This window comes from Psammomys obesus, unplaced genomic scaffold (assembly GCF_907164565.1).
Source record: "Psammomys obesus unplaced genomic scaffold, mPsaObe1.curated_primary_1811, whole genome shotgun sequence".
NCBI classification, from domain to species: Eukaryota; Metazoa; Chordata; class Mammalia; order Rodentia; family Muridae; genus Psammomys; species Psammomys obesus.
Genome location: NW_026592890.1, coordinates 20,453,488 through 20,466,372, shown reverse-complemented (window position 1 = coordinate 20,466,372; position 12,885 = coordinate 20,453,488). Strand labels below are relative to the sequence as shown.

Here is a 12,885-nt window from a genome sequence, read left to right as displayed (position 1 = left end):
TTCTCCTTCTCCTTCTCCTTCTCCTTCTCCTTCTCCTTCTCCTTCTCCTTCTCCTCCTCCTCCTCCTCCTCCTCCTCCTCCTTCTTCTTTTAACTTTTATTCTTCTTTCATACATTATATCTTGACTGCAGTTTCCCTTCCTTTCAGTATATCTTGTATATCTTCCCTACCTCCCCTCTTCCCATTTACCAAACTCCTACTCCATTTACCAAACATGGACTAACAAGATCCAGTAAGACTGGGCACATTCCCTCATCACAGCTGGATAGCAACCCAGTAGAAGGAAAAGGGTCCCAAGCATAGGCAGAAGAGTCAAGGACAACCCCCACTCCCATTGTTGGGAGTCCCACAAGAACACCAAGCTATACAACCAAAAGGTATATGCAGAATCTAGATTAAAATTTATGTGTAAACATGTATGTATTTTGGTACAAAAGTAAAAAGAGTACCATGAGCGGGGAGGAAGACGGGAAGCGAGAGAAGGCAATAGAATGTGTAAGTAACATGAAAGTGGGAGGAAGGACTATTGGGGAAATGAAGGGAGGCAGCAAGGAGGAGAGGGGCACAAGAACTGTGGAGTGCATTAGTAAGAACAAAATCTGATGAAATGTGTATGAAATGCTATAATGAAGGTCAGTTACTTTGTATGATTACAATTAAAAGATGTGGAAAAGTACACATTTAGTATTTATTCATTAAATGTGTGTCAATATTCTGATTTATTCTAGAGATGCTATAGCATGCCACTGTAATTTAGTCATTTTTTCCCCCTTATTTATTGTGGTGCTAGGGCTCAAACTCTCAGTCCTCTGCCTACTCAGCAAGTAACTTCCAGTGGGCTACATGCTCACAGCAGTATGCTTTCCCTCCAGGAATAAGTTGTTTAATCATGGCACATACACAGACTAATTTAAAATGCATAGAACTTGAAAAGTTGTAATTATATTTTATAGCTCTGTACCCAGGATTAAAATTTTTAGTTGATTATGCATTAAATTTTAGCCCTCTTGTGGTTTTAAAATTTTTACACAACAGTTAAAAGTAATATTTGAGGGTAGGGAAGATGGTTTGTAGAACCTATCTGATGTACAAGTGTGAGCACCTGAGTCCCCAGAACCAGTCCCCAGAACCCATGTAAAAGCTGGGTATGCTAGTGTGCGCCCATAGCCCTAGTACCAGCGGGCAGAAGCAGCCAGTGTAGAGGAAGTAATGAGCTGCTGTCTCAAAGAATAAGGTCGTGAGAACAGAGGAGATGCCTGAAGTCACCTCCACATGCATGAGGTGAGCACACGTGGGTATACCACAGACCTTATAAGTTTGCTACTCTCCATATCTGGACAGAGAAATGGAAATATTTTTGTTGTTGTTTCCTCACTGTGAAAAACAAAATAAAGATGCTTTGTACCTAGATATTTTTCATAAAGAAGGAAACCACTGGATTAGAACATGCAAGGAGAAAGGATTTATTTTGTCTCACAGTTATGGTGGGGACAATATGCATGACAACAACCAGAGAAGTTATGGGACAGGAACAGGAAGTAAGGCCAGGTTATAAAACATCAACACTGACCGTCACTGACATACTTTCCTCAGCAAGGCTCTACCTCCTAAAGCAGAGTCTGTCAACCTTTCTAATGCTGCAACTCTTTAATACAGTTTCTCATGTTGTTATGACCCCAGCCATAAAATTATTTTTATTGTTGCTTCATAACTATTATGTAGTGTAATGTAAAATCTGTGTTTCACATGCTGATGTTTTGCTCTCTCTGACACTGCCATCCACCAACCAGCACTGCTAATTCTACTTGCCATGGCTGTTTTGATGGCCAGAGCTCAGAATTTATCTCTAAGCTTTCTTGTCATTGGATTCAGCTTAGCAGGGATTCAAAAGTCGTTTGGCTCTGGATAATATTAAAGTTGTTTTATGAAAAATAAGTAAATATCTGTGTTTTCCAGTGGTCTTAGGTGACACCTGTGAAAGAGTCATTCAACCCAAAGGGTTGAGAACCACTGTCCTAAAGTAACACAAGCTGGCGACCAAGTATGCAAACACATAGTTTGTGGAGGGCATTCTCCATTCAGATAACTGTGATCCAATCATTTGGCAAACATGTAACAGTTTTGAACTGCCAGGCAGTTTGGCTCATCCCAAGGATACAAATCCTAGTGATACAAATGTAAAAATAGGACATGTTTGAGTCCTGATTTAATAGGGAGGTACACAAAGGCAAACTTTTGTCTTGGAGTTTTTATAGCTGTGATAAATCTCCAGGGCCTTAAGCAACTTGGAGAGGAAAAGGTTTATTTTGCTTGCACTTCTACATATTACAGTCTGCCAGAGAAAAAGCCAGGGCAGGAACTTGGAGGCCAGAGTTAATGCAGAGGCCATGGAGCAGCACTGCTTGCTTAGCCTGCTTTCTTTCAGTACCCAATACCACCAGCCAAGAGTGTCACACAGTGCACTGAGCCACCCCACATTAATCATCAGGAAAGAAAACACACCACAGGCTTGCCTATGGGGCCAGGATGATGAGAACATTTTCTCCACTGAGATTCCTTCTTCAGAAAGACTCCAGCTGTGTCAAGTTGACACAGAACTAAGGGGCACAGTGTTTTAAACACATCATGTGACCAGTTCAAAGTATAGCTTAGCTGATGGAAGCATAGAGAGGGTTTGTTGTTGTTGTTTTGTTTTGTTTTCAAAGCTTGCTAACTACCCATGAAGCAAAAGATAAGAATGAGTTCCGAGTTTTTAGACTAAAAAATGTCATCCTGTCATTGTTTTAGAGTTGAATATATTCTTATCGTAATTAGAACTTAAAATGTGTCTGTCAGACTGAGATATTGTTTCCTGGTCACAGCTAATACTACAAACTCTTAGTTCCAGGGTCCCGCATGGTGGTTTTGCCAACATTATGGGTGGAAGTGGTTTGCAAAACTTTACAATTGCTGGTGTGCCATATACTCCAAATCTTTTACCAACTTCCAGCACATGGTAAGTTAAACCAACTTATTTAAATGAATTATGAAATATTTTTACTAATTTTAAATGAGCAAAGATAATTGCTCTATTTCCTTTTTGATTGTTAAAATGTTAAATTTATGTATATTTTACTATAATAGGATAAAAGAAATAACCAAAGTGGCTGCATTCCATTGCTTTCTTATGGTGTCTTTCATTATCCTTCAGAAGAAAGCATCCTGTTCGTTCCATATTTTCCCCTTCCCTCCCAAATTATGGCGCTTCCTTTAATGTTGTTACATACGCATATAAATGAATAAATACAAGAATACAACCTGCAGGGTATGTTCAGGATGGTTTTATGTGTGTTTCTAGGGTTGACTGTTGGTTTTGGAAAACTAGTCAAAGGGCTCATCCCTGGAGAAGAGGAATTCTCAGTGGTTGTCAGTTGCTTGTAGCTCTTCATCTAGGGGTAGAGCCCAGTGAGATTTCCTCTAGCTACTTTGGGTTGCCACCTGTTAGAATTGTTCTGGTCTTGTTTAGGGAGCCATGCTGTTGGGATTTTCTGACAGGCTGCTTCCCTGTCATAGCTTCATGTCACAATCTCTCAGCAGACTTCCTGGTCCTCTGTCTCTTCCCCCCCTCTAGATGGCCCCTGAGTCTCTGGCGCAGCAGTTGTGTAGTGGTTGTGTCACGTGGGGCTGGGCATCCCACCGTCAGTTCTTCTCTGCACTTTGCCTAGTGGCTCTCTGTAAAAAGCAGCTTTGATGAGGGTTTAGGGCGACACTTTTGTAGGCCTAGCCCGCTTGTATGGGCTGTGGTTCCTGGTAGGAAGGTCTAGGGTCTCGGTGAGTCCCAAAGGAAAAGAGGGCCTCCTGCTCTCAGTGGTGGCAGAACTACAGGAACCATGGCTGCCGGCCAAGTGCAGAAAGCTGTATTTCTGTAATGAAAGGAAACTTCACCCATAATCTCCCCTTAGAATTTTAGAACTACAAATGAATCAGTGGTTACCTAGTTTGGTCCTCTTTTAGAGGGGAAAATTGAAGAGGGGGCCACAAACTACCTAAAACTTAATTGAATATCACTGAAGTTAAAATGCCATAGTCTGTCATTCAGTTGCATTGTCACTTTCTTGTGTATTGCTGTTATTTATTTTTAATATGAGCATTTATTTTCACCCACTCATTTGCATTCTGAAAGGGACTGCACTGCAGCAGTTCTTTTTCCTTCCTTTTTAAATACCACTTCAGGCTTTTCCAATTTCAATGCAAATTGAGAGTGGTTTTATGTTAATTATGAACAGTGTTTTTACTGCTAGATAAAACAAGAATTTTCAGAGATTCTTTGTTTAATGGTGGCCTATTTTTTTTTAAAGCATCAACATGCTCAAGTTACCTGAATACCCAAGTAAAGAAATACTCAAGGACAGACTCCTCGTAGCACTGCATTGTGGCAGCTACGGCTACACAATGGTATAATGCGGTCTGGAAAGCTCATCTGACTACTGACGCACAATCCAGAGTGACAGAAGTAATCTAGGGAGCTGTCGGCGGAAAAGCAGCTCCCGCGCAGCCCACAGGCAGAGCTCCTGCCTAAAATTCATAAAGAATCAGGTTTTCTATTTTACAGTTCCTTTCCGCTCTGTTTTTCTCTGTTTGTGATACAGTTAGAAAATACAAAATCATAGTAGACTTCATTTTTAAAAATGCTAATTGGAAGTAGAAACTGTCTTTTTTTTTTTTTTTCTATGTTTCTGTAGTCTTATCCAAAACTATATTAAGGCAAAACCTTTTTCTACATTCCACCTCTGCTGTGAACCTGTCTAATTTAAAGGGTATTTTCTGTATATTATATGAGGACATCCAGCTGGTATGTTCTATTGCATGTAAAGTATCATTTCTATTTTGGAAAATTGTATAGAATGGATTAATTTAGATTGTGTAAAGCCACAAATATGTATTTTCCCACATTATACCTATATTGCAATGGGTTTTATTTTTGTTGTTGTTTAGCTTTTTAGTATTTTGATACATGATGTAAAGTTTAGACTGGAGTGACAATGGGATAAAATGACATCGAATTTATATATTAAAGCTTATACTACAGGAGTTATTTGCATCTTTCTGTGCTCAGTTTCGTACACACATACACGTGCACACACACATATACACATACTATGTGGTTCAGTTGTTCTTATGCCTTAATTTATAATGAAAATAAAATTAAAATATATTTATCATATTTTGTTTTACTATTTGGTCTATGCCTGATGACACACTTGTAATATAATTTGTAGATTATAACTTAAGTATGCAACGTTTTCTTAAATTTGCTTATATGATTAAAAAGCTATGTTTTAAGTGATAACTGCCTGACAGAAAGTACTGGATGGACATTTTGGAAAAGATGTGCTGGTGCAGTTACAGCATGTGTGGCTAGAGCCTGGCTGTGAGGGGAGGTAGGGACACACAAACAGATGTGCTGGGCGGGGCATTTCTGACATTTAGAACTCTGCCACTGGGAGCAAATAAAAGTTCTGGTGGCATCTTGGATAAAATGGCGCGTGCAGTATTTCTCATATGAGCAGCCAGTTTATTTGCGCAATGACATTTGAGAGAGAGATACATTGAAAGTACACAAGGCAGGGTATCATTTGGGGTCCTGTTTTAGTTTTTATTGTTTAATATTTTTAGTTATTTTAAACAACGGGTTTCATTAAAAAAGAAATTTCTTATAATTAGCTCTAAAATTAAGATTCACACACTTTATTATTTTTTTAATTATGGAAAAGGTCACTGCCTTGTTAAAACATTACAACAAACCTAGTTTCTGAGATTATGACCGGCTTTTATTTGTGACCCTAGAGTCTGGCAGTTCTCAGCACCAGGCAGGTTCCAATAGCTGTATTGTGATCTCTGCATGCTGTTCTGGCTAGAACCAGAAATGAGGTAGAAGCAACCTCTTCTATATAGTTGAAGCATTTGGCCTGCAGTTGACCACATTCTCCTACTCTGTTGGCCGAGTTTTAGCTCTGCTGCAGGAATGAGCTGTTAAGCTAGGATTTTGTTGCTTGTGTCCTAAATTAGGATACTGTTGTTTCTGCACGAAGTTAGGATGCAGATTATGTGGGGTCACAAGCTGGATTTAGTTTAATTATTTCTCCCTTTGCGTCAGCTCTCTGTTTTGAGATACTGACCAAAACCTTTGAGGCATTGCTATCTTTATGTCATCATCATAAATGAATTTATTTGCTCTTTGTATGGAGTCCACAAATCACTATCACAAGCAGTTGAGTAAGGAACATACCAGTTATCAGTTGAATAGTGTTCTTGCTAATGTAGATGAAGTGGGGCTGTTCAGCAGTCAGTGAATGCAGAGAATAATATGGGAGAGAATACAGTTCAGGGGAGGAATATGGAGAATAATCTGAGAGACAGAGGCTTGCTTAACAAGAGTCCTTTAGGCGACAGACAGATAACAGTGTTTGAATGGATTCAGTGTGTACAGGGCATGTTAAGTGTTATGGTAAAAACAGATGTACGGAATATTAGGGCTAAAATGTTGAGTTCTGGAATGCTGTGGAGATAAGTGAGAGAGCCTGGCTGACTACTGAGAGGAAGGCTGGAGCTGTCACAAAAACCAAGCCATTCTTGGCAAGATCCAGCTGTCTCCTTTAAAGTCCCTCTTGAGAAGCCTAGGAAAGATGTTTCCTTTCACATACGCCCAACCGTGAGTAAAAACAGCTTCTAAAAAGCCTTTGCCCATTTCAGGGAGGGGACCACCTTAGACTGCCCTGGAGACAAAGCTACATAAAAACTAAACAAGAAAAACTACAGCCCCGTCTTGGCAGGAATGGTAAGAGCAGTGCATGGGTGGTGAATTCAAGCTGGCCTCTAGCCTAATTAGCAGCCGGCAGACCTGCCAGGATTGAAGAGCAGCAACACCTGCAAGGCCAGCCACCGACAACAGCCAAGGTTATCAACACAGGAGCAATTCAGAGAGGGACGTGACTACAGCCTACTGGGGGAGCACTGCACAATCTTAGGCCAAAGGGGCCTGTCAGTACCGTGTGAACCCGCATGGCTTGGCCCATAGTGTGCCCAGGGAATTAACTGGTCCCTCAGTAGATGTGACCTGTCCAGTTTCTGCAGTAAGTCCGGTAAGAAGCCTCCAAACAAACAATTCAGTGGCAACCCCCTTCAGGAAGCCTCCCTTTGTATCCTGGAGTCATTCTTCTCTGCAAATCTCCTGCTGTTTAGGAGCTCTGGTCGTTTTCTGCAGTAATTCTTCTGTAGTGAGGATTTTGGTTTCTTTAAAAACCTGGTTATGACAGGTGAATAGTTTTGTTTTAATCCCAGGTGTGGGATATGGGGCTGCTCAGACAGTCCGTAGCAGCCAACTCTAATGGGTCTTGTGCTCTGGCAGGGGTGTGATTTTGCCAGCTGAGGATAGTTGAAATTGGAATTCTGGAAACTGTGCAGAGGGGATAAATGCCAGAGTCTCAAGAGAGGACTGGGGCACTCCAAAGAAGGCAGCTGTCGCCCCTTGTTGCTGCTGGGCCCTGCTGCTGCATTTGCTTTTGCTGGATTGCTGGAGATACTCCGACTACGGAGATTGGGTTTAATCTTAGAACCTGATGCCCCTAGTCAGCAGGTTGTAGTCTAAAAAGAGGTCTCTGCCCCTTTCCCATCTAACCTTTCTCTACTAGAACCCAATAAAGTAGCCAAAATGCCTGATTACATTCCTCTCTCGCTCCTTTAAATTTTTTTAAAATTAATTATTCATTACAATTTAATCACTTTGTATCCCGGCTGTGACCCCCTCCCTCATTCCCTCCCATCCCCTTCTTCCCTCCCTCTTCTCCTCCTATGCCCCTCCCCTAGTCCCCTAGTCCACTGATAGGGGAGGTCCTCCCCGCCTTCCATCTGACCCTAGCCTGTTAGCTCTCATCAAGACTGGCTGCATGGTCTTTCTCTGTGGCTTTTAAACTTTCTTTTATAAAACTTTTAAATTGAAAAATATTTTTACTGCCCGTGTGTGTGTTACAATGTGTGTGTACACACACAGATGTGCAGAGGTCAGAAGACAAATTATGGGAATTGGTTCTCTCCTCTGTGCGATATGGGGATCAAACTCAGGGTATCAGATGGTACAGCGAGCGCTATTACCCACTGAGCCATCTGCTCAGCCCAGAACTTTCTGAAGGCACCGTTTGTTCAGGAAACTCATTCTTCAAAGTTTCAAGACAGTGGACCAAGAGCCCCTCCTCAGTGGAGGCTTTGGTGACTACATTTATCAGGCACCCTAGCCTAGTGTCTTGGCTCAGAGAAGATAAGTGTCAACTCCTGTTTTCCACAGGAAGCGTGTGTGTGTGTGTGTGTGTGTGTGTGTGTGTGTGTGTGTGTGTGTGTCTTCAGTGCCTCTGATTCTGGATTGGCCAAACTTCTTGCATAAGGAATTTTGTTAGATAATCAGAAAATATGCAGTAAAGGTAAAACTACGTTAGAAATTTACTTAACTATTGTCTGCCCAATATTATAGGTTTGACCAAGCATTGGCTATAAATCATTTTAGCAAGTTTTTAGAAGTTGACACCAGATTGGGTTTTGTTTTTTGTTTGTTTTGTTTTACAATTTGTACCATTTTCTCTCTTCCATGATGAGTCTCAAGTGAAGAGCTGTGTTAATGATGGACACTTCATTACTTCAAGGATTCAGGAAGGATCAGGCAGCTTTTATCACTCTCAAGAAGGCTGGGATTAATAGTGGATTTATATTTTTTTCCTGATTTTTTTTTTCTTTGTGACAGGGTTTCTTTTTCTGTGTAGCCGTGGCTGTCCTGGACTAGCTTTGTAGACCAAGCTGGCCTCAAACTCACAGAGATCCACCTGCCTCTGCCTCTGCCTTCCTGAGTGCTGGGATTAAAGGCGTGCAACCACATAACCCATCTTATATCCAAAATTTATTCTTCAGTTCAGTGTTTGAGACTGTTTATCAAATAGAATATCTTGGGGAATTTGACTTGGATTGCTCTTACAGAGTTCATTCAAATTGCTCATCTTTTTTTCAATATAATATTTTTATTGATTCTTTGGAAATTTCACATCACGTACCCTGATCATACTCATTTCCCAGTTCTTCCATGTTTGCTTCCTAACTCTGACTCCCCCCCCAAAAAAAAATTAAAATGAAAAAAGAAATGAAGTCTGATTTGTGTTATCTATATACTCACTGGAGTATAGTCACACTACCCCTTAAACAGAACTTCGTCTTTGCCCTCCCACACCCCTGTTAGAAACTATCCTATTGTGCAGAGCTCACTTTAGCATCCTTATCACACTTTCTTAAGAGTTCTCTTTGATAGTTTACTGTTTAGAATGCTACTTTTTTTTGGGGGGTGGAGTGGGGATTGGGGTGGGGAAGGGGTTGTCGCAGAAGCCTTCCATGTCCCTCTTTCTCAGTTGTATCACAGTCATCCATATTGCCACAAAAGTAACTTCCTTGCTCTATCCAGTCAGCAGGAGCACAGATCATGGGCTTCCACGTGATTCCTGGTTACCACACAGACCATGGCCATGGCTCCCGGCAGCAGCATGATCCCAAAACATCAACATGGCTTCAGGCTGCAGCACAAACCATGGACACCCACATGGCCATCAGTGGTAACACAGACCCTGGCTGTCCTCAGACCTCAGACCCGCATGGCCCTTAGCAGCATTGTGGACCCAGATGTCAGCATGGCCTCAGGTGGCAGTGCAGGCCCCTCACGTCAGCCTGGTCCTAGCCACTGTCTTATTTCTAGCTCACTGCACCACTCCATATCTTCTCTCTCTGTCACCTGTCTGTTAATCGTAGCGGTGCCTGCCACCTGTGGCACTGGTTGGTCGGCCTGGCTGGCTTCTGCCCCCTGCCTCTTGAGGTGGCGTGGCCCCGCAAATTGTAAATCTCTTAGTGTTAAGTTCTTTGATGGTTCCACGTGTGCACATTATATAATTATTATTTCAGGACAAAATTTATAACAAAACTGTAGATTTTTAAAAAAATGTCTTACTTTCATTGCCTATAGATTAATTCCCAGACATTCAATAGAATTTAATAGAATTTAATTCTTGGTAGTCTTCACTTATAGTGAAAACTTAAGAAGTAATCTTGAAAGATGTCGTTCAGTGTGTGGGTGTTTTGCCTGCATATATGCTCCATTAGTGTGCCTGATGCCTGCAGCATCCAAAATACAACATTGAATCCCCTGGGACTGGAATTACAGATGGTTGTGAGCTGCCATGTAGGTTCTGGCAATTGAGCCTGAGTCCTCTAGAAGAGCAACAAGTGCTCTTAGCCATGGAACTCTCTCTACAGCTCCTTTGGCAGTGATCTTTTAGCTATCTATATGACATGCTAGCATTTTATGTATATGTGTTTGGCAATTTCTAGGAACAAATACGATTTGCCTTTTTTCTAGCGTGGGAGCTCCTGTTCTAATACTGATTCTATTCTATTAGTTTTTGTTTGATGCTGATGAGAATCAAATCTGGAGCCTCCTACAATTTAAGCCTCTGAGCTACTCCTGGCCATTTTTTTCCCACATGCAACAGGATATATTTGTCAATGGTCCCAAGAGTATTTTTTGCCTTAAAATTTATTTTGTGCATATGGTTGTTTTACCTGTTTGCATATCTAGCCACACACCATATACATTCGGCGTCCTCACAGGCCAGAAGACGGCAGATTCCCAGGGACTGGAGTTACAGATGGCTGTGAGATGACATGTGGGTACTGAGACTTGAACTCAGGCCCTCTGAAAGAGCAGTAAGTGCTCTTAGCTGCTGAGCCATCACTTTCCATGGTTTCATTTGCTCTGTGGTTAACCTAGTCCAAAGTTATTAGATGGCATTTGTTCCAGAGGTAAGTATTTCATACGATTTGAACTGACTGTCCACATTGTCCATAAAATCTTGTACCATTCTTCTCTGTCTCATCTGGAGGAGAGCCATTCCTTTCTCTAGTGTATCTGGTACCCACTCACTCAGCTTTTTCGGTTATCAAATCATTACTGAAGTTGGGGGTCACAAGTTTACCCTAACAAGTCAATCAAAAGCCACCTGCTCTTAAGTCAATTAGAAGAGCCAACTTTATAGTAACAAGCCAATAAAAGATGTAATATCCCTAAGCTCATCTCTGGGGTCCTGACACAAGGGAGGGTTTAAATAGAAAGCAAGAGATATAAATAACTAAACAGTCGGGTCCAAGTGTGGTCCTTTGCCCACTGCTATCTCCGCTCTCTCTCCTTCAAATCAATCTCTCCTGTTAAGTCACCCAACAAGTTGTAAATTTTTCTGCAGGAGATATACATTCTTTTTCTCTGGCAAACAAATTGCTTCTCTGCATGTCTCTAGGCCTTCAGCCCCTTCTTCCAATAAGAGATTCCCAGGGAAAGTACAATTTCTGGGAGTCCATTCTTTCAGTAGTCTGATATTACAATAGGCTCTTCAGAACACACTCACTCTTTCCAGGTAGATTGTTACAAGATCAGCTGATATGTGGCTACCAGAACTAGGCAAAAGGCCTGATTACTCTTCATGTTTTCACTGTTGAAAGAGAAAAGAGCGATTAGATAAATATAGGTCTAATGTAAACTCTCAATTACTTGCCTGTGTACAGAGTTGAACCAAGGCCTGGACAGATTCACAGCAGATTTTACCAAATCCTTAAGAAATATCTAATACCAACACTCCTCAAGCTGTCCCATGAAATAGAAAAAAGAAGGAACATTTAGGAAGTAATACACAAACCTGATGTTGTCATAACAACAGCATAATAACAACAAAGACCAGTTTCCCTGATAGATACAGACACAAACTTCTCTATAAAATACTTAAAATTTAACTTAAAAATGCATTCAAAAGATCACCAGGCCAAAATGTTCTCATTCAAGGTACAAGATTATTTTAAAATATGTCCACAAATAAATGTAACACGACAAAGCAAAAATGGCTTTTGACAAAGTTCAATATTCCTTCATGATAAAAGTCCAAAAGAAGTTAGGAATAGAAGGAACATAGCTCAACAAGATTCAACCTATGTATGGCAGTCCCGTAGCCAACATGATATATTAAAAGTGGAAAAGCGGAGGAACATTTCTCCTAAAATAAAAAATGAGAGAAAGGTGCCTACTTCCAATGCTCTTTGGTATAGTATTCAAAGCTAGAGTAATAAGAAAGAGAAAAATAAAAGCTATGTTTAGGAAGGGAGAAAGACAACCAGTCTGGTGATTTGACCGAGTTTGGCCCTCATAGGCTTATATATTTTACTATTTGGTCTTCATTTGGCAGAATTGTTTGGGAAGGATTAGGAGGTGTGTTTCATTGGAGGAAGTATGTCACTGGAGATAGGCTGTGAGGTTTCAAAAGACTTCTGCCATCACTAGTCTTGACTAGACTTGAGGTTGTGGATCAAGCTGTGTCTTCTCAGCTGCTCCTTCACTTTGCCATCGTGGGCTCTAATAACAAGTGAGAAACCCTAAACCAAATTAAATGCTATATTTTATCAGTTACCTTGATGATGGTGTTTGGCCACAGCAATCCCTCGTTGCAGGTGATAGAATACTAAAAAGATCCTAACAATGATAACAGAAAAGTCTTGTATCTTATGCTTTCAGCAAAGTAGCAGGATACAAAATAAGCACAAAATGGCAGTAGCCTATCTCCATTGCAGTAATAGACTTGCCATGAGATAAGTCGGGGATAAAAAAACAAAAAGCAAAAACACTCCATTCACAATAACTTCAAATAAGGAAACAGATAACCTTAGAATAAATTTAGCCAAAGAAGTGAAAGACTTCTACAATGAAATAAATTAAGATCAGAAAGAAAGAAATGGATGGAAATCTAGAAGATGGGAAGAACTTTTCATGCTTCTGTGTTGGCA

The 12,885-nt window shown here is 40.8% G+C and overlaps 1 protein-coding gene across 5 annotated transcripts in view; it reads left to right on the top strand.

Annotated features, from left to right (window-relative positions):
• Hace1 (HECT domain and ankyrin repeat containing E3 ubiquitin protein ligase 1) overlaps positions 1-5,070 on the top strand; it is a 123,424-nt gene extending 118,354 nt beyond the window's left edge. For all 5 annotated transcript variants that reach the window (XM_055616085.1, XM_055616083.1, XM_055616084.1 and 2 more), the window contains 2 exons: positions 2,882-2,995; positions 4,338-5,070. In XM_055616085.1, the coding sequence (XP_055472060.1) occupies positions 2,882-2,995; positions 4,338-4,440 (217 nt within the window). In that variant the 3' untranslated portion in view covers positions 4,441-5,070. The remainder of the gene's footprint in view (positions 1-2,881; positions 2,996-4,337) is intronic.
• Positions 5,071-12,885: the final 7,815 nt, after the last annotated feature.